At 43.7% G+C, this 24,295-nt stretch overlaps 1 protein-coding gene across 3 annotated transcripts in view; it reads right to left on the bottom strand.

Moving 5' to 3' along the window:
- Nucleotides 1-24,295, bottom strand: part of KIAA0196 (KIAA0196 ortholog) — a 47,404-nt gene that overhangs the window by 12,108 nt on the left and 11,001 nt on the right. For all 3 annotated transcript variants that reach the window (XM_012722939.1, XM_012722941.1, XM_012722940.1), the window contains exons 6-18: nt 23,349-23,541; nt 20,912-21,064; nt 17,922-18,035; nt 16,387-16,558; nt 10,595-10,722; nt 9,545-9,674; nt 6,925-7,037; nt 6,022-6,188; nt 5,871-5,946; nt 4,656-4,766; nt 3,724-3,864; nt 2,768-2,848; nt 611-712 (exon numbers count right to left, since the gene is read on the bottom strand). In XM_012722939.1, the coding sequence (XP_012578393.1) occupies nt 611-712; nt 2,768-2,848; nt 3,724-3,864; nt 4,656-4,766; nt 5,871-5,946; nt 6,022-6,188; nt 6,925-7,037; nt 9,545-9,674; nt 10,595-10,722; nt 16,387-16,558; nt 17,922-18,035; nt 20,912-21,064; nt 23,349-23,541 (1,681 nt within the window). The remainder of the gene's footprint in view (nt 1-610; nt 713-2,767; nt 2,849-3,723; nt 3,865-4,655; nt 4,767-5,870; nt 5,947-6,021; nt 6,189-6,924; nt 7,038-9,544; nt 9,675-10,594; nt 10,723-16,386; nt 16,559-17,921; nt 18,036-20,911; nt 21,065-23,348; nt 23,542-24,295) is intronic.

Below are 24,295 nucleotides of genomic sequence, written 5' to 3'. Positions count from 1 at the left end.
GACCACACTGACAGCTGAAGACAGCTTTGGAAATACTCATCTCCTACTTCATCTGTGATGAGTGGTAAGTGATGAGAGACAGCAAAAAATAGGTTTCCCTCATTTGGGAAGAACATAAAGTGAGAAAGCTGATGATTTCTCTCACATCATTTGATGACTATATCTAGTCTTAAAACACTCAAACTGTTTTCAACTGCATTTACTGAGGTGAAAACTATGCTTTATATACATTTCAGGCCTGTTCTTTTTCTTCTGAGAAAAATCACCACACTCTAAGAGAAGAAGCAAAATTAAAAAAAAATGACAGCCTGCTAGTTCCTGTCTGCTATACGGTTAACAAAGTCTGCACTCTAACGTTACTGAATCACAGATGTCAGGTCATATCTTAAACCTGGGGAAAACAGGTAAAGGCAAGAAGGACTGGTTTTAACAAGGATTTTCTGATGAAATGAATGGCTCACAGTCCAGGCTCAAACGGCACACAAGCAGATGTACTAGACACCTTCTAGCTCCCTCAGGCAGGCGGAGAGGGCCTCCGGAGAGCCAGCGTGGCCAGCCAGCTCTGCAGCCAGTAGACAGCAAGGGCAGAAGCACTGTGGTCATGGGGTACCTTGGCTCTGGGGTTGAAGATCAATCCCCTGTGAAGAGCAAAAGCAACACGCTTAACTAGCTCCTTCCTGATTCCATCTTCCAGCAGCTGCTTGGGATCCACCTAAGTGTGAATAAGAGGAAAAGCTCAGTCTTGACCAAATCCACAGGGAAGGTGTGGTGCCTCCGGGGGTGGCACTTTGCTACCTCATCTCTCAGTGGCCGCGGCCGTTTTTCCTTTGTCTCTCTTTGATCTTACACAACTTGGGTAAGATCATTAAATTAAGAATCATTAAAACTGTCCCCTCTTTAGGCCTTAGTTTATCTCCTTAAAATTCATGATGATAATTTCATAACACGGCATTTCAAAGATGGTGGCACAGGAAGTCTTAAATTGTTTCACATTTCAATCATTCATTACAAGTAAAAAATATTTTTTCTTGTCATGGTGAGGTGGGCGGGGGATGAAGGGCCTACCCTGGATTTCAACTCCCTTTTCCTCTGGATGCTCCCGCAGCGTCTATGCCTCCCCCAAGTCTGCTGCAGGGTGGGTCATGTAGGGTAAGTGATCAAGCAGATTTTACCCCGCTGGCCTCTGCGGCTCTCACCTGCGGCCGCGGTGGTGCTAATGTGGCGCGTGGGCATGCGTGCCTGACTCTGGACACCTGCAGTGTGGCTGTGCGCATGTGTGAGTGCACACCTGAGCCTAGAGGTGGGGAGAAGAGCCGAGGCAGTGGCGGCAGGGAGAGGGCTAGAGAAGTGACTGCAGAAGAGGTGAAACAGGAGGCGACGAGCAAGAGCACGCCCAGAGAAAGAGCTTCGTGGGGCTGGAAGGGCCAAGCCTCTGGGCCCCCCCACCTTGCCAGCCTGTGGGCTTGCCACCAGAGGTAGGTCACAGCAGACTTAACAGCTCTCTCTTCCTTCTTCGTTCTGTGGACACTGCCTGTAAGTGGGGCACTAGAATAGGAAAGCAAAGCTGGTCTCTAACTCTGTGACTTATTTGATGACTCTTTTTCCTGTAATGAGAAAGCTTTTATTTCCTAGAAGACAGTCTCCTATTAAATCCCTAAAAGTCAAATCATGTCAACACTCCTTTGAACTCCCTGAAACATCTTCCCTTCCATTTATAAGGAACCACTGTTTTCAAAAGTCACAAAGACAATTGATGGGTTCCATCTGGATTTGATTATGTTCAAACTTCAAGAAAGACAACTGCAATGAATGTTAACAAATACAAGTCAGAGAAACACGCTGGGTGACTGCACGACAGCCAGCAAAACCAGCAAAATCTAAACTGGGGCAAGAACAAGCCACAGGCCTTGGGTGCTTTCTGACAAGGTGCACCGGGGGTCGAATCTGCGTCCTGGACTATGTGGTGTTAGAGGCGGTATCAAGGCCAGGACACGGTGAGCACGCTGAATGGGTTCCAGGGGGACAGTGGAGCACCTTTCCAGAACCAAACACTAAAGTTCCTTTTCTACTTAGGTGCCTTTCCTATATTTCCTTGAGTTTTATTAACAGAACTGTTGAACTGCCAATTCGATATAATTTTTCAAGGTCAGAAATACTCAGACTCTGCTGATGTCACTTAGATGGGAAAACAAAGCACCACGGAATACACGAGGGCACAGCACAAGTCGTTATGACAACTACGTGGCAGTGAGATGCCACTTCACACCCTCGGGCGCGATATCAGAAGGTGGCAGACATGAGGGTGGACAGGCAGGAAACAGTTACTTTCGAAGGCAAACTGGCAGCATCGAGGCAATGTAAGCATGGTCTAACACAGTGACCCATTCCTTCCTGGGCTCCCAGGAAACACTGGGACAGGCCTCCTGGGGCCATGCTTAGCAAGCCATCATTTAGGGTAATGGGGAGCATAGTGTGAAAAGGGGCCTGAAGAGGGGTGTGATAGTCTGCTCACGCCTGGGGCCGATGCTCAGTAGCACACATAAAGGGTGGAGCAGGGAAGCGAGAAAGTGGATTTTTGGGTTAAATAATTCTTAGGTATTGTGAGAAATAAGGAAGAGGCTCTCTTGCCCCATCAATACGTGAGGACCAACAGCGGAGTGTGCAGCAGCAAGGGACATGAGAGACGGACGTCCCTCACTGCTCCCTGTGGGGTGAACCCCACGACAGTTTGACGGCGAGACCCCAGAGGTGAGCACCTGAACCCTACCTTGATGATGCCAACCAGGGTGGTTTTCATCATTAAGATGCCTTCAGTGAAAATGGAGATCGCGTGAGTAAGCTTGGCCACCTTTAACAAAGGAAAAAGAGGTCAACAGTGTTCCTTTTTTGTGAGAGATCGATCACGTCTATGGGAAGCTAAAATAACCGGATAATTGGAAGGGGCAAAAACGGCAGGAGTGGGTGTCTTAGGACCCCCGAGTGCACAAGCCTGGTCAAAGTGAGGCTCTGTGGAATCGAGAGATCCCTGTTGCATGTGCTGAAGGACGGATGTTAAACTTTAGTCTTTTAATGTTCATCCCCCTCCAGTTTCTCATGGGCAAAATGAGGGCTGGACTCCTTGAAGGGGTCAGTCCCTACCTGGAAGAAAAGGCTCCTGGACTTGAGCAAAGCCAGGAGACATTAATAATGTAAACTGGTGCTGTATTTTTGAGTTAGATTAATGCAGAAATTCTGCACTTGAAACTTTAGATTCTGGCTGCAAGCTTTGGAGCTGAGGCGGAGGATGTGACATCGACACTGAACACCACATTTTCGATTTCACTTTTCACAACCTCCATGTTTAAGTTCAAGGACAAAGTTGAGCAAGCAAAGAACAACTTCTGAGGCTTCTTTAGTATTGAGTGGGCTTAAAATGTCTGGCTGGAGGAAGGGCTGATGGAATCGGGATTACTCTGAGCCACGATATAGGAATTTGAACATGGAGAAGTCTAGGCGTTGAGAAGGGCTGATTCACCAACACTGTTCAAAACAAAGTAGCCAGTGGCGATCCAAGTCTTAGTGGACAGAGTGCCAGGCAGGCCTGCAGGCCCCCAGGACAAGTCAGTGAAAAACAAATCACAGCTGCTCAGGTGGTCCTGGGGGCGTGGAAGGGGACATGGGCCTGCGGCCTCTCCTGTGTTCTGGTGCCAAGCATCAAGTGGCAGAAGTTAAGCGACACAGCACCTCATATCGTGGGCCCAGCTGGGCGTAGTCCCTCAGCTTGTCCTTGTCCAGGCGGGTTGGCACTTCAATGATATCGTGGGTCTGAAGCTTTATGATCTTTAGGAGAGACGTAAACATGCTTTCTGGAATGATCTGCAAAACCTTAAGTAAATAGAAAAGGGAAAAACTGAACTCATGGAAACAGGAGCAAGAGGAAATAATACACTGACTTAGATTTCTTAGCAGATAGGACGAGGCCGACAGTAAGGCAGCGTGTGTGCAAACAGCTCCCTGGCTGGGGACTGAATTGCTGCTGCAGTGGCTGCAGATAGCTTCCTAGTGCTCTGCTTTAACCCCTGAGCCAATGGCTCTTCCTTTGGAGATGCAATCGTACAGGTGGTTTGTTTCTCTGTCTAACGATGAGGGTTAGCAGCAGCAGCACTTAAGGAATAGCTATTAAAAGAATTGGTATAAGGCCCTCCCTGGTGGCGCAGGAGTTAAAGCACAGCACTAAGAAGCTAAAGCCACTTCAGCATGAAAAAGGCACTTCAGCATGAGTTCGATCCCCGCCTGCCCGGAGGTGATCCACATGGCGCGGCAGTCCTCTCTTGACCCGCCCGCTGCTCCCCTCAGCAGTGTACTTCGTCCATCTGCCTGTTCTGCTCCCCACTCTGTCTCTGGTGAAGCCTCTCACCGCCCCTGAGCCTCTGGCCTGTACCCCAGTTCTGTATGAACAAATAAATAAATCTTTAAAAAAAAAAAAAAGAATTGGTATATAAGTTCTTTGAAAAACTAAGTTTATTTTCAGGTATTGCAAATTTATGGAGTCAAATTAATAAGACCAAGGAACATGGCATGTTCCTACGGGCCCAGGCGCACCTGTGTTATTTAAAACAGCAGTTCATTTGCCAAGGACACCACCATTGCTAACACCACCTTGATGCATTTCTTACCTTTCTGACATAGGACACCAATTCACCAGAATAATACTGAGAGACGCTGAGGAGGTCAGGGCTATTTGCTTGGTTAATACGAAGAAGAGGAAGATCCAGAGCAGAGGCAAGCTGAAAGGAAAATAATATCCATCTGTTACTGCTTTCAAAAGTCCCAGAATTCTTTTCTTTTTAGAAATGGCACCCTGCACAAAGCTCCTGGGCTTTCCCCAGGGACAGAACAAGCACTGACCTTCATCAAGGTTGAGAACAGTTTCTGATAATGATACAAGTTTTTAAAAATAACAGTCACCTGCTGTGACAGTGGTTTTCAAAATGTGGTCTCTGGACCTGTGGATGTCTGGGAAGTTTGCAAGTGCTTGTTTGAAGGCCCTGTGAGGCTACAGAGACAGTTACTCCCTGTGGAAGGCAGACTTTCCCTCACGGGTCCAACCTAAGGTGTCACAGCATGTTACAAAGTGCCATTATCAGTGGGCCACTCACAGAAAACATGTTGACAGCTAAACTAAGATGATCTTTCAATTATAACCCTGCTACTAGAACTGCTAAAATATGAAAGCGTAAAATTGAAGTAAACAGAAAAAATTTAAAAAGCAAAAAAAAGCTGTTAAAAAAATGGACATAACATATGGCATATAGAGAGATGGTAATTTTGTCAGAAGACAGAAGTAAACTATTTGTTGTTTATCATGATCTGCGATTGACCTGGGAGTGGCCAGGCCTGTGTTGTTACCACTGTCCCCCGATCCTTAGAGGAGACCCTAATTTGCAGCAGAGCTTACGAAATACTTTATTTTTTAAATGAGTAAGTGAAAGGATTGGAAGCATGTCAGGGAATATCTTTATGCCCATTGGACTCACATTTAGCCGGCTGGCAGAACTTTTCATAGTCTGAAATGATGCTATTATGGAAAGACTGCGGACGATTTTTGGTATAAAGTGATTGAACTTTCTAAAAGGATGAAATCTGGGCTGAATGAATGAGATATTCATTCATCACTGATCCTGGAATCACCTACTCTGGCCTGTAAATGTTGACTGTAGGCGTGTAACCAAAGCAGGCGCTTGGACACCAGTTTCACTCGCCTTTGGCTGGGATCGTCTTTGCTCAATGACACAGAGTGGAAAGGGTGACACTGGGGGGCCTGTTGCCATGACGCAGGCCAGTCTTTCTTGGCGACAAGTACCGAGGAAGCGCGTACAGGTTTTGCTCACCTTCAGGAACGTGGCTCTGAGTTTAGTCACCATGGAGGGACTGGCTCGGACGCTCTCCTGCATGATAGATGTGAAGCTGCAGAAAGAGGAATGGTCAGGGGCTGCTGGCGGTGCCCTTCAGCCAGGGCAGATGCCAGGCGGTGCAGGTTACCTGTCAATTAACTGCCAAGCAAAAGAGAGGTCCCCCACGATCTGCACAGTGATGAGGACCTCCTCTTTGATGTTGATGGTTCGGATCATTTGGTGGAGAAACTTGCGGGTATCAGCAAGAAACTGACATACTTGCAGATTTGATTCCAGCTGGTGAAATTCCTGAACCTGTATTACACAGATGCATTCACTTCTGAATTCTGCACGGCCTTTCGGGTTTGTTTTTCTCTTGAAAAACACTTCAAAGACTGCTATGTACTAACAATTTCTTGGCAAAATCCTTCATTTGAGTCATTGATTTCCCCTTCCCACCCCACCCTCAAAAGTTTATAGTATTTGTTGTGATGATTTTGTTTACTTTCTATTTCAAACCTAGTTAAACACATAATTAAAATTTTTTAGAGTATGGCGGTATAGTTTATTTTTTGGGAAACAATCATTTTTGACTACCTAAAAACTATTTTTTTCAACAGATACAACAATACTTAAAAGCATATAATCATTATACAACTATTTTCATATTTCTATATTCCTTACTAGACATGACCCCCCCCCACCCCAACCAAGCACTCTTTATGAACCTAAAAATGATAACCATACTGGCATTTTGTTTTTGCTTTTATATCTTTACCACGATGTTCCTTTACAGTTGTCCTAGTTATTTCTCCAAGGCTACATGTTTTCACAAACTAAAATTAACTTTTGCTACTATTCTCTTTACACTGGTTATTTAATCATTTCTCCAATTTGAGGACACCACGTACAGCATTATAGTGAGCCCATTGATTCATACTGCTTTGGTTCTGATGATATCTTCCTTAAGATGTATTTCTAAGAGCAGACTGCTGGGTGTGTGAAAGATACAATAAGATCCAGAAATCGCCATCTGAAAATAGCTCCTTACCTCCTCCAAAGCTTGGATGAGCTGCACAGTTTTCCTGCCTGCAGCAGTTGAATCATCATAATTTAAAGACAGAATTTGTTTTGAGATCTCTCTGAACCAAGCTTGAAGATTTTCTATTAACACACAAACAAAGGAGAGATGAGTGAAATCCCAGAAACGGTGTAGCTATGGCTTAGAAATTTAGTTAAAGATCCTTTACAGATACAGTTCAAACTCAGAGCTTTTCCCATGTGCCTGCAGTGCTCTAGGAATTCTCCAAATGATAACAAAACGCCAGGCAAGTGACCCATCAGGAGAGAGGAAACTGTCAACATAGTAGCTTAGTCTATGGCATCTGTCAGGAAGGTTTAAGGGCCAGGAAGCATGTTGTAAATGGATATGGACAAAGATGACAGAGGTCGTGGGAAGGGACCAAAAAATGTGACACACACTAACGGTGAAGACTTCTCGGGGGAAGTGGGGATGGCACGGATCTGAGCAGAGATTCAGAGAGGTGGTTTGTCCCCAGATGAAGGGACAAACAGGAGCAGAGGCTTTGGGGTAAAATGATAATGGCAAAGAGGATACCACCTGTCGGATGTCTGGGGACTGAGTGTTGGGCTGGGGGACAGTGGGACAGTTTGGGTGGTTCAGGCTTTCGCAAGCTAGTCAGCATTTCCCAGAGCTGATACAGGTGTGGGCACTGCCCCCCTCCGAGCCTCTCAGAGAGCTCAGGCAAAGAAAGGTCTAAGCTTTGTTCCACTCAAACTTACAACAGTCTGTGTAGAAGGAATTCTCCATTTCCTGATGAAGCAGCTAACACCCTGAGACAGGGTGTGTGGGGTTACCAGCTACCTGGGGAGCCAGAATGTTCACAACTGCCTGTCCAGATTCCAAGGCTGGCTCTTTGCATCTCTCCAAGTCAAGGCCTAAGGGATCTGTTTATTTTAGCAATGGGATGACTTCACTCTAAGAAGATCACTTAGTCATTTAAAATCTAAATTATTTCAGGAATTGACATGAGTTAAAATTTTTTGTAGGACTGAGGAACCGCTATGGAGCAGTGGAAAGAGCACAAGATTCAGAGGCTGCAGTGATCTGCTAATCCCTCCAGACCTCTGTCAGCTCTGGTAAGCACTGACCTTTTTAAGCTCTGTTTCTCTCAGAGCTTACTCTCTCAGATAAAGTAAGGCTAAAGATGTTTATCTCACTGGGTTGGAAGGATTAAATAAGAAATATTGATGAAAGTACTTCCTAAGCTGAAATACGCTATCAAGCCAGAAAAAAATACCAAGTGGTTAATTATGAATGACCTCTGAGACGGTGATGGTCCTGATAAGCCCCCAAAGAGAGTAGAACAGAGCTGAAGGGTATGGCTGGTCAGATGGTTACCCATGGCTCTTTTGTGTTTTAGACATAGTAGGGTGAGCTGCCGTACACATTGCCAATTTATATCAGATTATTAAGAACTGGACAACTTTTTCCAATAGCAATAATAATGTAATTTGGAAATGTATTTTAGATTGCCCACTCAGTATCATAAAAGTTGACAAAAGCCAAATACAATAATCACAAACTCACTGAAAATAAGGTTTTGAATGAAAAACTGTACTATAACTAGGTAATAACCAGATTTGAATTTGACAGTTAAACATCAAGCATTACAAAGGGTATTTATCTATCACTTTAATATTCAAAATGGTCTTTCGGGAGTAGCTTGAAAAATTCTTATCTAAAATCTAAGATATAAAAATCTCAAGCATTATTAAAATTTTTCTATTGACAAGACAGCCTAAAAGGAGCAGGACTAAAACGGTTCAAGCATCAATAGTACATGAGCTGTATAGTACATGGGATTTTTAAAACTCTGCAGAATCTCACTTCTGCCACTAGGTGGCAGGTGTATCAATGGAAAAAAAACAAAAACCAAAAAACCAAACACTCAGAAGGAATCTTAGATATTACCTATATTCAAAGTTATTAATATTCTTGGGTGCAGCATCCTCCTGAGGCTGTGATAATACCAGTCCCCTCCCCTCCTCTTCCCAGGTGCATATAAGCTAATATCCTCATTTGCATACTCTGGTGGTGAGGGATGCATTATTATTCCATTGAGACTATGAACTTGAGGGCCTCCCTGGTGGCACAAGGGGTTAAGCATCAGCACTAGGAAGCTATCTGCAGAGTTTGATCCCCGCCAGGGAGCTGACCCCCATGAGGCAGCAGACCTCTACCGTCTCTTCTGCTCCTCCCCTCAGCAGTGTTTTGTTCAAAGTGCCTGTTCTACAGCTCCCCTCTTTGACTCAGGTGAATCTTCTCACTCCTCCCCCCACACCTCTGGCCTACACCCCAGTTCTTGTATGAATCTTAAAAAAACAAAAAACAAAAAACAAAAACGGCTATCAACTTCAGTATGAGAACCCCTGACTTAGCCTAACTTCGTATTACAAAGAAACCGGAAGTCCAGACAGGCTAGGAAGTCTGCCCAAGAAGAGCACAAAGCTGGAGCAGCACCACACAACTCAGGCCTCATCACAACATCTTGGTTTACACCGAAGGTGACACAGGCCTTTCACTCTGCCGGTTCCCAGTAATCTGTGCGTACTCATCAAACACACCATACTTGCTCCCCAGCAATTACCATTTTTCTCCACTCGGGTGAGAGGCTTCACTCCTGAGAAGACGTCAGCCAGCTCGGTCATCCGCTCTGAGCCTTCCTTCTTGTGATGCTCCCACTTGGCTTGCTTCTCTGAAAGCATTTGCTTGAACATCTGGTGAGGCGACAGGACAGATTCATTTGCTGAAGAGAACATTCAGGTTAGGCAGTTTACCAGGAAAGCCTGAGTGAAACCGCCTCATTACAAAAAGAGACTGACAGTGGACACTACCCTGATGCCACCTCGTAGGCCTTTGCCACTCTATACAAATGAAGGGGAAAAGGTGACTGTCACAAAGACAGTGGCCCCGTACAGAAGCTTTACCTGGAGCCCTTTAAAGTTTTCAGACTTCCCAGTTCCTTAAGACCCAGGTTCAGAAGGTTCTGGTAGGCCCAGGAGTCAGCATTTAAAATACAACATTCAATTTGGCAAAAGCTAAGGTCCTTTCTGGGTCACAATTTCTGCGATTCCAATTTACTCAGTCAGAGAAAGTTGAGCATTATCTTGTTGATGACTGGAGAATGAAGTCAATTATCTACAAAAGTGCCTTCTTGTCTGATTACACAGTACTTTGCTTTTCGATTTACTCCTTCATAACACTCAAATCCTCTATAAATAGCTGGGCAGAGGAGAGATGGTGTAACTCCAACTTGGAGTTTTTTTCTTGAATCAAACTTGAAAAACGTAGTGAAGGTATGTCACACAGCTCCAGGGAGTTTGTCTCAGTGGGCTCCCAAGAGGTTACGCGCATGAAGACTGGCTTTCCCCTCAGTTCTTTCATCAACATCATGACGTTGATGAATCAAACGACTACTGAGCCATGAGCAAGGGGGTAGGGAGACTGGCTACTGTGGAAAGGAGGAGGCTGAATGCTCATGATGCTTAATTCTGTCCTTTTCCACTATAAACTATTTCAGACAGCTAGAATCTTCAGCTTGAATCAAGCCCCTGCTACTAAATCCTAATCTTCCAACATAATTTAAGCATAAAAAAATGAGGACTTGTGATCAATTATTATTATGATTATTATTTACCTCTTTGAGGATAAACTCAAACTGTGCAGTATCCAAGAGCAGTTGAAAGAGGATCTTGGGATTGTACCTAGAATCTGTTAGAATCTGGTCCTTGATTTGACGAAGACGCTTGTTGTTTGGGTCACAGGCTGGAAATAGAAGAGTTCTAGTTTATCAAATGTAGAAATAGTTATGAAATAGTTATAGTTATCTGTGAAATCTAATATAAATTCTTAACTGTTTTCCTTTATTTTAAATATTTAAAAAGTTTATGACTTTTTATGGTATGTTGTTGCATTCAACAAGTCAGCAAAGTATATTTTAGCATGTTGATGCAATGGTGTAAGTATGATTGTTAAACATGACAATTAGATCTGACATGGAATGGCAACCATGATATTGCTGAATATAAAAACAAAAGCTGCAAGACATGTTTTCAAATTTTGTAAGCATTTTGGGGTGGGTTTATCGAACCGTCCAGTGGATGGGCAGAGCCTTCTGGCACCATCTCGTGAATGGGTGGCCTCCTTAGGGCCTGTCTATCAGGAGTTGCTTTTGGACTAGGTATTAATCTCTGCCAGTGACTTGTGGACAAGGATCTAGATTAGAGTTAAAAAACAGACTGGCATCCTAGAAAGGCCTGTTTGCAAGGCTGGCCCTTGGCAGTCTGGGTTCTGGAAGAGTTCCCACCATTGGAGGTCTGATAAGAAACAGCCTACGCTGCCTAAGCTGTAAAATGTTGTTTGTGATGAACACCTGCTCTCCTTCCCGGAGTCTGGAGTTTGGGTAGGTGCCAGGCAGAGGCTGCCTGTAATCGGCCCCCAATAAAAACTGTGGGTGCTGAGTTTCTAACGAGTTCCTCTGGTTAGCAACATTTCACCCAGCCTGAAATGCGCCCCTGTGACTCCACTGAACAGGACGTTGGAAGCGGGGCCTGCTTTCCTCCAGGCCCCCATTGTGAAGCTCTTCCCGTGGCCAATTTTGCTTCCTGTCCCGCTACCATCATCAGCCATGGCATGCACGCTACTGTCTACTGTGATTCCCTAGTAAATCTTTGAACCACGGGTGGTCCTGAGAACCTGACACAACAGCAAGCAGGTGTCCCTCACAGCGACTTGGGACTTCCATGCAGGGAGAACTGTTTGCTCCTGGTCAAGACCTGAGGGCATGGGGCGCTCCATGCTTCTGTACCATCTGCTGCTGCAGCTCAGAGATGATGGCAATGCGACCCTGACCACAGTCTCAGGCAGTGATTGACCCAGGAGCAAAACAATGGATATTCTGATTCCCTGCTTAGCCTTGCAGCTGTCCTCCTAACCTTGCAAGTAAAAAGTATCTTTAAAAAATGTATATGGAGAGCCCTCCCTGGTGGCGCAGTGGGTTAAAGCACAGTACTAAGAAGCTAAAGCCACTTCAGCATGAGTTTGATCCTTGCCCGCCCTGGAGGTGCACATGGTGCGGCAGACCTCTCCTGACCCGCCCGCTGCTCCCCTCAGCAGTGTACTTCCTAGATCTGCCTGTTCAGCTCCTCACTCTGCTTCTGGTGAATCCTCTCACAGCCCCTGCACCTCTGGCCTGTACCCCTGTTCTGTATGCATAAATAATTAAATCTTAAAAAAAAATGTATATGGAATAAAACATACTGATATTTACTGACTGGCTTATGGGGCCAATTATTTATCTAGGAAAGAAGAATAAAATCAGATAAGACTAAAAAAAAAGAAAATCCAAGCTACCTGGACAGCAAATAAAGTCGAAATAAAAGCTTCAAGATGACAAACTTTGTGAAGCAGCTCCCAGCAGCTAAGGTCCAAGTTTCCGGCTTCACGTGGGCACGCTGCTGCTCTAGAGCCCATCAGCACCCGGGCTTGTGAGGAGTGAGCACACTGCACAGCACGGTCGAGGGTGTTTAGGTTCTTCAGTAACAGTGTAGCCTGCAGAGGCCATTTTGTACATTGACTTTTCCTGGGTTTTCCACCAGGAAACTCCTCTTCCAGGAGGAAACTCAGGACAAATTGGAGAAAGGCTCCGTTTTTATGGGAAACTGTGGCCTGGAGATGCCTGTGCATCTGCCAAACTGTCTGGGAAGATACATATTGGCATTGGGGACACCAATTACACCCAATTTTCTCAGCCTCCTATTTGCCTAACTGCAACCAAACAACAAAAGGTCTAAGGAGTTCCACTTGTCTTCATACTAACTCTAATTTAATAAGAAGCTTCTGATATGAATGTGCTTGCAGGTTTGGCCAGAAGCCCTCATGGTGCACGAACAGTTCATTCCTTGGTATAAACCAGGGTTGCTGCAGTGTTTCCAGGGCCTGATTGCTTCTCTCTAATAGCTGACCTTTAAGAATTCAGACCCAGGCCCTCCCTGGTGGCGCAGCGGGTTAAAGCACAGCATTGAGAATCTAAAGCCGCTTCTGCATGAGTTCGATTCCCGCCTGCCCTGGAGGTGACCACATGGTGTGGCAGGCCTCTCCTGACCCGCCTGCTGCTCCCCTCAGCAGTGTACGTCATCGATCTGCCTGTTCTGTTCCCCACTCGTCTCTGGTGAAGCCTCTCACCACCCCTGAGCCTCTGGCCTATACCCCAGTACTGTATGCACAAATAAATAAATCTTTAAAAAAAAAAAAAAAAAAGAATTCAGACCCAGGATGGGCCCTCCCTGGTGGCACAAGGGCTAGTTAAAGTGCAGCACTATGAGGCTGTCCACAGCCACTGCAGCAGAGTTCAATCCCTGGCCCGGGAGGTGTTCCATGTGGTGCAGCAGACCTTTCTTGTCTCCCCGCTGTTCTCCTCAGGAGTATATCTCAGTCAGCCTAACTGTTCTGTTCCCTACTCTGTCTCTGGTGAGTCCTTTCACCTACCCTGCATCTCTGGCCTATACCCCAGTTCTTGTGTGTATAAAGAAATCAATTAAAAAAAAAATTCAGACCCAGGAACTGAGGGGCCAAATTTCAGAACCCAGGTCGCCTTGGGGTCAGATGTCAGTAGCAGGCTGGCTTGCCTACTGATGGCTGGCTCCGAGCATCTCTTCAGCAGCTGTGTAGCACTGGGGGAGCATCCTGGCTGTGGTGCAGTGCCTCTGTGGGTTCACAGGGGGGATTGTGCCTCCCCATGACTGACCCAAACACCATAAGGCACAACCAGCAGTTCATTTTCCCAGGGATGACTCAACCAGATAGGCAAATCACTTGTTTCTGGTAAATTATGACCTTGTGCAATCAGGTCAGACAACTGCCAGGTACAGAAATGGAAAAACAGATGTGGCTGAAGATTAAAGCCGGGAACTCTGGCAAGCCAGGGCTGTCCCTGGCAGGGTGCAGGCCAGGAAACCACTGGCTCCCAGAGCACAGGCGGTGCTGTCAGGCAGTCTCGGGAAGACAGAAATGAGCCTGAGTCACTCAAAAACCACAATTGGTTTTACAACAGGATGAAGTGAGTTGTTTATATGCTCGAGACTATAAGACTTTTGGTAAAGATTATAAGCTGAGTCAACATAGTAAGGTCCTCAAATTTGGGCTGGTGTTTATGTGAAACCTAAACTCACCTAATTCAAAACAGTTCCATTAGATGATTAAGACTTTAGCCACGGGATTCCTGCCGTGAGTAAACTAAATGGGAGAGAGCGCCAGGCACACAGCGATGCTTGGAAAAAGCACAAACCCACTAAGCTGCACTTGTGAGATTTTTCTTTGTTCCTTTTTTCATGTTTTGTAAACCTTTATTGGAAAGACTACAAACTTTATATTGCCACTGCATAGCTTAGGTTTAAAGTGGTTGTGGGGAAGTAACCTTAGAGACAAAACTACCATGCTGTTGAGCCTTGCCCAAGCTGGTTGTAAATTATTTTTGTACAATGGAGGTAGAATGGATAAGGCAATGTGAGATTTTTCAAAGCTGGGGATTCCTAGTGTGCAGAGAGAAGGCTGAGGAGAAATGACCCTCATTTTCAAAGATGCAAAAGGATGAGGAAGCCCCGCCACTGTTCCCCCAACTGACCAGCAGGTGGCAGAAAGGGGCAGAGGAACAGCCCAGAAGGATTGTGATGAGGCTGGGGAGTGATCTGGTGTAGGCAGTTTTTTAAAGCCTATTTGAAAGAATTAAATATCTAAAGCAGTACCTGTCTCAGAATAAATTCTCAAGAGTTCGCTGAGTGAACAACAGGGAACAGAAAGCTTTATGGGGCAGCTGACACCACTCTTTGGGGGTGGGGTAGGTTCAGCCTGTGATACCGACCAAGCATTTACTAAGAATAAGGAACCATGCTAGTTCTGAACCAGCTCAGGTCAGTCTGACCTACTTATTTTTTCTACTACTAAATCAGGGTTTTAAATCCTGAGGCTCATGGACTGTGGAGGCATTTCACATAACCTGGGAAGCAACAGTACTGGAAGCCAGGACAGTCTGAAATCTAGGATCCAGAGAAGGTTAAGAAGTACTCTACCCTAACTGAGCACTCGGTCTACATGGTTCACCAACTTTGTGGGCCTGTGTCGCCCTGTACTTTCACCATCATAGCTTTCTTTCATCATCCTGTCAGTCTGGAATTTCTGCTTTTTTCTTCACTATTTTACCAGCTCCTGCCTCCTTCCCTAACCACCTCAGCACCTCCACCCAAAGCTATGCTGCTCTTCTGCTCTGGACTCAAACCCCACATGCTGTCCATAGCTCCAGCTCTTATTTACTGGCTTCTACTATTTCCTAGGGCTGCTGTAACAAGCCATCACAACTTAGTGGCTTAACACAACAAAGATTTACAAGTCCAGAGATGAGAAATCAGAAATGAGTCTCACTGGGTCAAATGAGGTATCCATTTACTTCTCCTGCCTGAGAATGTTTGGTGGCATGGGTAGGCATCTCTTAAGCAAAGTACAGAAATGTCTATTTACTAACTTTCTGGTTTCTTTTATGAAAAACTCTACCATTACTAAAAAAAAGTTCATTTTTAAGCAAAAAAATTTCTCTTTATGCATGTTTACGCAACTGCTTGTAAACATGATTCATAACATCTTTGATCTCTTTTGTGCTTTTTTTCAGTTATTATTCTTTTAAATATGGACTCAGTCATGATTTGACTTTTACTTTTGTTCTTCTTCATTTATCTTTAATGAACTGCCTCTTACAGAAAAAGTAAGTAAAATCAAGGTGTCAGCAGTGCTTCTTCCAGAAGTTCTAGGGAAAAGTCGGTTTCCTAGTCTTTTACAGCAGCTAGAGGTCGCCTGTCCTCCTTGGCTCGTGGCCCCATCCACCTTTAGAGCTAGGCCTGTTGAGTCTTTCTCGTGATGCCACCTTCCTAGTTCTGATTCTTCTGCTTCCCTCTTCCTGACTTAAGGACTCTTGTGATAGCACTGGGCCTCCTGGGGTAATCCAGGACAGTGTCCTAGTCTCCATTCTTTACAGTCAATTGATGAGTAACATTAATGCAGGTGGCAACCTTAATCTCTTTTCCTCATGCCCAGTTTTCAGGGGGTAGGTCCTAGACATCTTCAGGAGGCTGAGGTTAGAATTATTCTTCCTAGCAAGGATCTGAAGTTATGCTTTTTCATATCTATACATCTGATCTCCCCATTAGGTGGTAAGTGCCTATGAACACTAGGTAAATCTGTTTACAGCACTGAACAGTCAGTGCCCAAGAAAGCTGCTGTGCTAGTAGGCCACTGAATTTCCAAAGTGACATGAAAAGACTAACTTAGAAAGCAATCTGATTCTTATCCAGGGGCTTTCTCCCCTGCATCACTTTGCATCAAGAAGTGCATGTTCATTCTGACCTAACAGTGAGGTAGGCAGCTACCCTTCTTGAATGGTACCTGATTCTGCTGTATGGAGCATCAGCCACCGGATGGCGACATTGCAGTCTCTCAGGCAGTTGAGAAGCCTCGGGATATTGTCCAGAACCATCTCCTCCCTCAAGTAACCTTCCTTCAGAAATTGCTGTACTTGAGCGTGCACTCTTTCACTGACTGTTGCATATCTGCTTGCCTTTGAAAATACAAAAGCCTTGTTTAAAAAAGATTTATCTTGAAAGGGACTCACATTCAAATGAACCTTTGAATAGACAACATTTCGGAGATGAATCACACTGGATTATGGTTAACAAGGCACAAGGGCACGTAGTTTATTGGATATTTTTGATAAAAGCACTGGACTTAAATTATAATAAAGCCCCAAGTCCTATTTCTGGCCATGATCTAGTATTGGTATGACTTTGGATTTAACCTCTGCATATTGGTTTCTTCAGATATCAAATGGAGAACTGGATCAGATGGCTCCTAGGAGCCTTTCTATTTTTAACTTGGATAGAAAAGGAACATAAGGAGAGAAATTCAACTGTCTGTTCTTCCTATTATCATCGACGAAGGAAGCAGGGTAGAGCAGAAACACTCGAGAGATGAGGCTTGGACGGGCACAGTCTACATATGAAAACCGAAATTTCAAACGAGCTTTTGGAAAGTTGGTCATTCTGCTTTACCTGAAACAAAGGCTAAATGTTAAATATCCTTAATCCAGTCAAGTTAGTATAAAACTACCAACAAGATGTTTCACCATGTCAGAAATGAGAACTGCAATTTGGAGAAGGGATTTCAGTAATGAAAAATTAATGCTCTGGTGCCAGTGAGAATGAAAGCACTTCTTCCTCTAATACATTTCTAGGACTCATGCCAATGTGGAAATTATCTTATGCATTATTTATGGAATTCAACGTATTTGAATAAAACATGCAGAGTTCTCTCAGTCAGTATCATTCTCTGCACATTGGAAAATCACAAACTCAGACAGCAGGCTGAGGAAGATAATTGCTTAGGAATGTCAAATATGCTCCCTCACAAAATGATTTTGTTGTTATTTTTCTATTTACTTAGGTATTTTCTTCTGCTTTATGTTCTATCAAAGAGACAGAATGTAGACAGTTAAACTTTAAGGAAATGACTGTCTTGTGTCTTCTTGCTTATTTCACATGGATGTTACAGGGACAGGGCGTATTGTCTACATTTAGTCACTGTCTTCAGTATTAATCCCAATGATTAAAGCATGAGATTCCAGCTGCTGGTGGAAGGAGCTGACCATGCCACATGGTCCCCAGCGAGAATCAGCCAAATCCTCTAGGGCCAGGCGTCTACGCATCTTGTTGAATCTTCCTTAGGACCAAGTAAAATAGGTAAAATATACCATCAAGTTAACAGTCTATAATTATCGATCTTACTCGGATTTGCAAGTCGCTTTTCATTAATCACTGCATTACAAAGGCTACGTGGGAATTCCCTAGGAAATTTACGTAGCTCACTTCTTACCATAAAGCAGCTTTACAACTGGAAAGAATCTTTCTTCGTTAGCCAGGACTTACTTGTTCTCTGACGTTCGAAAGGTCCAGGGTATTATTCAAAGCAGTTTTTGCAGCTTTGTAAGGCTCCCAAGCATCTGCTAGGTTAACTGTGATTCCCATGTAAATACTAATGACCTGAAAGAGGAGACATTCATTTGGTGCTTGTTAAATACTGAAGACATTGCCTGCTCCTTCCAGGTAACGTCCAGTCCAGTGAAAAAGCCAGCCGTTCCCTATATATAGGTCACACTCTTCCTTCTGAGCACTTTGGAACTAGACCAACAACGGAGCTTGTCTGGAGCACTGGCCAGCACCAAGGGGCCGGGAAACAGAGACTGAAGTGAGCACGGGCTTCTCAAACATTTCTGCCAGTCTTTACACACTTAAAGCTCACTGAACTATTTTAGGCATTTATTATACACAGTATCATACAAAAGAAAACAGAAATTTAAAAAATAGGAATTCATTTAAAATAACAATAAGCCCATCAGTACTTGCTAACATAAACATTTTTTTTTTTTTGTAAAAAAAAAAATCAAACTTGCCCCAAAGGTATGTAAGGAGGAAGCGTGGCAGCATTTTTGTGTTTTTGTACGTTTTCAAGCCTCTGTGGTGCCTGGCCCGAAGGCTGCCAGGTTGTCTGGCTGCTGCGTTAACCCTTGTCTGGAGTCCCTGGAAGTGCAGCCCAGAGAGGACGCGAGTGAGCGGCTGAGGGAATCTTAGTTTTCTTGTGAAAACAACTTTGAGCTCACTGACCTCCTGAAAGTGTTGTGGGCACTTCCGGGCTCCCCAGTCCATATTTGGGGGGCCTCTCGACTAAAGGAAGCAAAGCATTATTTTTGCAGCAACTTATCTACCCACTTCAGTATGTGTAAATGGGCCACTCGTGACCACAGTCTGGCAACTGCCCACAGGGCCCTGTGGGCTTGGGAGTTATCTTGTTTGGTGGGAGAAGACGAGCAGTGAGACTCCATCACCGACTCTACTTCTTTAATTACCTGCTCATTTGGCTTGCCTTTTTCTTTCCTTCAGTAATTTATAAGCAAATTAACCATTTCTTCCGAGTTTTCAGATGTAATGGCATACAGTGTTCAGAGGTTTCCTTTTAACTTTTTTAAATGGCTATTTTAGGTCTTTTTCAATCTGCCTTCTCCTCTTGCTGGTCAGTCTTCACTACTTTATACTTCTTTTATAAAACTAGCTTCTGTTTTCTCCCCCTTTAATCTAATTTAATAAAGCTTATTACGCTTTCAAAAAAAAAAAAAAAAAAACTAGCTTCTGCTGCTTTCTTCTCTAGTTCCTTTTAGTTTCCTAAATACACGTGGGTTTGTGTATATATTAATGACTTCCTATCACTTTATCTTTTCTGACTTAAGTTTAACATCAAACTCATTTATTTATATTTGTGAGTCGTTTTTTATAGAATCATACTTCAGATTCTATGTTTACCCTTAAACCATTTTAGCTCTTTCCTGCAAGCTTCACTTTCTTGCATTTCAATATTGTGCAATTCTAAATATTTTTTCATTTGCGTTGTCATTTCCTTTTAAGAAAAGTTATTTGGGAGGATCTTTTCTTAAAAATATCTTTTTCATGTTTGTTTTAATTTATCTGCACAAATTACAGAATATATCTGCAGACTAACAGAGTGTATTTGGCTTGCACATACAGCCTTTTCAAGTGCACACTGAATATCTGCTGTGCATCTCTAGAGAATAAGAATGGTGATTAGAATGTCTCCTCATGATGGTTTCACCCATTTTCCCATGTTCTGGGTTTTTGCTTCACACATTTGAGTATGTCATTCATGATTATAAATTTACTTAGGTGGCTTACTTTTTTAAAAATTACATAGGATACTTCTTTAATAGTAAATTGGAAGAAGGTATTATTCCAATTAATGCTTCTCTTTAAAATTTAATTATCTTCAGAGTACCAGGGTCTGGTCAGCGCCACATAACTGAATTTTTGTCCCTCCTTAAAACTAAAAGTGCTTCTGTTTCTATTGCAGCATTAAGGTCAAAATCTCTTTATGACGTTTGGGCCAATTTAGCCAGCCTATCAGTCTTGCTCTTGGTTTCTCTACTCCTAGCTCAAGTTAGTCATGAGTTGTGAGCATCATCTCTCATTGTGGGCTGCTCTTCTCACCAGTAAAGCTCCTCACTGAGCCTGTTATCACAACTTGCGTGCCAATGGCTGACAAGGGGTGAGATGAACTGCCTGCCGCCTGAGAATATGACCCGACTCATTGTAAAACCTCCATGAGCAAAGCAAACATTCATATACATCAAGTAGGTCAAGTGAGTTTTATTCCTTTAAGAATACTTCTCAGTGAGACAGTTTTTAAAAAGAGACACATGCAATGTAAGCCTTAATAGTTCCATCAACATTAGCTTACTATATATAAAATTTACTATTAAAGTGAAATTCATATCTAGAAAATGACAAATTAGATGAATTCTGCTAGCTTAGATGTATAAAATAGAAAAAGATTAAAAAAAATTCTGGGCCCTCCCTGGTGGCGCAGCGGGTTAAAGCACAGCACTAATAAGCTAAAGCCACTTCCGCATGAGTTTGATCCCCAGCCCGGGAGATGACCCACATGGCGAGGCAGACCTCTCCTGACCCACCCACTGCTCTCCTCAGAAGTGTACTTCGTTGATCTGCCTGTCCTGCTCCCCACTCTGTCTCTGGTGAATCCTCTCACCGCCCCTGCACCTCTGGCCTGTACCCCAGTTCTGTATGCATAAACAAATAAACCTTTAAAAAAAAAAACTTACGTAACTCAGAAGAAGAAAAAACGGAAATTTCTTCAGGAAATTTTATAGACTGATTCCTACATTTCTGAAATATAAAACTCTGCGCACTTCAAGAAATTTTATCCAGTTGACTGTATGTCGTTTTATTTACAACATTTTAACCTCTGGGATAAAGGCCAAAAGAATAGGAAGCCAGTTCTCTAACATGATTTCTAACATGATGATAGCAGGGAGATTAAGAGTGATACTTGCCCAGTTATCTGGAAAGTATTTATCCACTATCTCTCTCATTTTCGCTTGGTGGGTGTGAAGGATGGAGGGTTCGAAGTAGAGAATCACGTAGAGCATGGCCGCTTGGGTGGCCAGGGCTGTGCTGCGATGCTCCGGCAGAGGGTAGGCAGAGACCTGCGAGAGATAAGGCCCTGAGGAGGGGCGGCTGGGGACACCTGAGCCCATCCCTGGGCAGGTAAACGCGTGGCCAGAGGCTCTATCCACCTCTCAGAAGCCCATGTCGGGGGCTCCTGGACACCAGGACCCATTCTCAGACTGAGGTATGGTAAGGAGTCAGCCATGACCAGGGCCTGACTTCTCCACTCTAACCACAGAAAGTTCTCCTCCTTCCAGCCCTGGGCTGCCACAATTTAAAGTATTTCCTTTAGAAACAGAAATAAATTTTAATCTTGGGTTTCCCTGGACTGTCTATTTCTGTATCTTTCCTGTCACAAACAGTCTATTAGAACTACTAGGCTTTAGTCACAGTGGCCATTTTCTTAATTCTTGTTATGTTTCAACTCATGGAATTTGACCTTCTTTCTCATCCCACTGTAAATCTGAATTTAATGGCCTCTTTTTAGCATTCTCACTTAAATTCTCAGAGGAATGTCCTTCCTTTGGTTTCCCAGACTCCATTCTTCTCAGTCTGCTTTGCTGGGTGTTCTCCTTCTGTTTGTCTTTTAAGTGCTGGCAGGTCCCTGGGCTCCATCTGCTCATATATTAGAAGTCACATATCACCACAAGCTAGCATAAGAGAAAGGAAGGCAATTCTTGCAATTCTTGCAATGGGACGTGCAAGCAGGCTTAGAAAGGCCTGGGGCTAAAAACCAGAAAGTATGACAGAGCCCCGTGAAGTGCTTTCCTCTCTTTGAGACTTTGTCACTCTAGCAGAATGGCAAAATGAGGTTGCCCAAAACTCCAGATTTTGCCTGTGGTAGTTAAACCCACTTCCAGAAATGATTCCATAGGTTCAATCCCAAATTATCAGGGCACAGGAAATGGGATCTATCTGTCTTATCTATCTGGGTTAGAGATGGCCCGAATTCAATCAGCCATGTCTAGGGATGGAGCACGTGCAGGCCTGACAGCAGTGGACACACAGCACAGCCAGGGCTGCCCTTCTGGGCTAATACAGGTCCTGGGCAAGGAGAAAATTGAAAGGCACTGCCTTGAGACATGGGCAGAAGGGAGCACACAGAGGCAGAGGGGTTAGGAGAGACAATGAGAAACAGCCTGGGTTCCGGGGTCACACAGACCCGCATGCGAAGTCTGGTCCTGCTATGAGTTATAAGGCCTCATGAGGCTTACTGAGACTCTATTCCTTATCTTTTTCAACAGCAACATAAGGATTATGGTGTCATCTACTGTGTAAGGCTGTTGTGATGAAAAATCGTCCTATGATTTGGGTTCCTATCGAATTCTCAAAAAATGGCAACAAGCATTTTGGAAACTTGGTTTTTGCAGGCTGCTCCTGATACCGAGTGGTGTTTAAAAAAACAACTTTTATTTATACTTACCATATTTCTACAAAACTAACAGGCTACCTAAAGAAGTCAATCTGCTCTGTCATAAATGACATCAAACAATCCCAAGTCCAACTCTGTACATTTTATAGTAAGATCTATATCTATATATAATAAGAAAACTTTCTCTCTTCATATATATATGAAGAAAACTTAGTGTGTATGTATGTATATATATATAAAACTTTGTGTGTGATTATATATATAAATTACTTATATATATATAAACTACATATATATATATAAAAATTATACACACACACATATGAAAAACTAAGTTTTCTTCGGGACAGTGAAGTGGACTGGACATTTTCTTTGGCATCCTTTATGGAAGGGAATGTTACAGAGAAGAGAGAGAGACAGATTTCAGATCCTGCAGATCTTTATAGTCTAAACTTTGCAGCCTCTTTTCCTGGAGCTGTCCACGTACTTCCCGGCCCTGGTGCCGTCCTGCTTCCCCCATTAAATGCTCTGAGGCACCCTGTGCTTCCACTAAGATAACACGCGGCTTGCTTCATTGTAATTCCTGTAGCTGTCTGCTTTCCTCAGCCACCAGCTCATGGCTGGCCTGTATCAGTGATGGACGCAGGATCCAGGCCCAGGACCTGGCATGTGCACAGGCACCCCGGCACCCCCAACACCTTTGTCTTGGTGGACCAGAGGCAATGCATCTTCTCTCCAGATATAATCAAATCCCATCTTCTCCCTGAAGTCTCTCATTCTGCCAAAATTAATATCCCTCTTTCCTGCACCATCGTAGCACAGCTACAAAGGTTTTACATGGGTTTTACCAGCTTCTGTTCTTCTCAGGAAGAAGGGAGAGAGTGGGTAACTGAGGAGGAAAACGAAATCTACTTCTAAGCCACTGAGATCTTAGTAGAAGCCGTACTCACCTGGTTATAAATATCGTCAGATCTTAGTCGACCTATGACCATGCTGATGAAGGATTCATTGATAGGCACTCTCTGGAAGTAGCTCTCGGGGTAGTTGGGTGGTCTTTTGGCTCCTGCTTGGCTGGAGTAACCTGTACTTCGAAGCAGCTTACAAATATCATCCATATTTGAGTCAGCAGAAGACCGGGCAGCACTGAGCCAAGTTCCCAAGGAAAGAAGGAGCCAAACAAAGCACATATATTAGAAACTCAGAAGGCCAACAAAAGCAGAACAATTTTATTCTACTTTGTGCATAGTCATATGGATACATCTGTGGGTAACTCTATATGTTTAAGATTTAAAACTGTCTTTTCAAAAAGACCATTACCACAAACTAGTAAGTTAGGGTCTCTGTATGTATGTGCAGAACATATAAAGGCCCATACTCCTTTTCCAAATCCAGACACTGATTTTGAGTTAGTATGTGCATATGTGTACCTATATTTTTTCAGAGCTCTTTGGATTGCAGAACTGCGAATAAAGAATGCGACTCTGTGTTGGAGTATTTATTTAAAAATGTCTCCACTGTACTTCAGCACTCTCCTCTTTTGCACAGCACTATTTATAGTTACGTTCTATGTTGAGCATGTCGGTACAGACCAGTAAAAACAGCACAGAGACTTGAAAACAAACAAAGCCAACAGGAAAATAATGTGAATCTACATCAACATTCAACAAAATAAAAAATTTAAAAGAAATGATGCCAATTCCAAGCATGATATATGCTAACCAGTTTTTCTGGGCATGCTGCTTCTGTGACAGATTCAATGAAAATATTTGTGATGGCCAGGGTTCTATGGAGTATAATCCCTGAAAAATGAACTAGACGCTAAGATTCGTAGACTTGGAGGTGACCTCCAACTTGCTACAAGTCTCTGTTTGACACAAGGCTGACTTGGCAATGGTCA

This window comes from Condylura cristata, unplaced genomic scaffold, assembly GCF_000260355.1.
Source record: "Condylura cristata isolate star-nosed mole 26May11 unplaced genomic scaffold, ConCri1.0 scaffold00009, whole genome shotgun sequence".
NCBI lineage: Eukaryota > Metazoa > Chordata > Mammalia > Eulipotyphla > Talpidae > Condylura > Condylura cristata.
The sequence above is the reverse complement of the archived record's forward strand: the minus strand, read 5'-3'. Positions and strand labels throughout refer to the sequence as shown.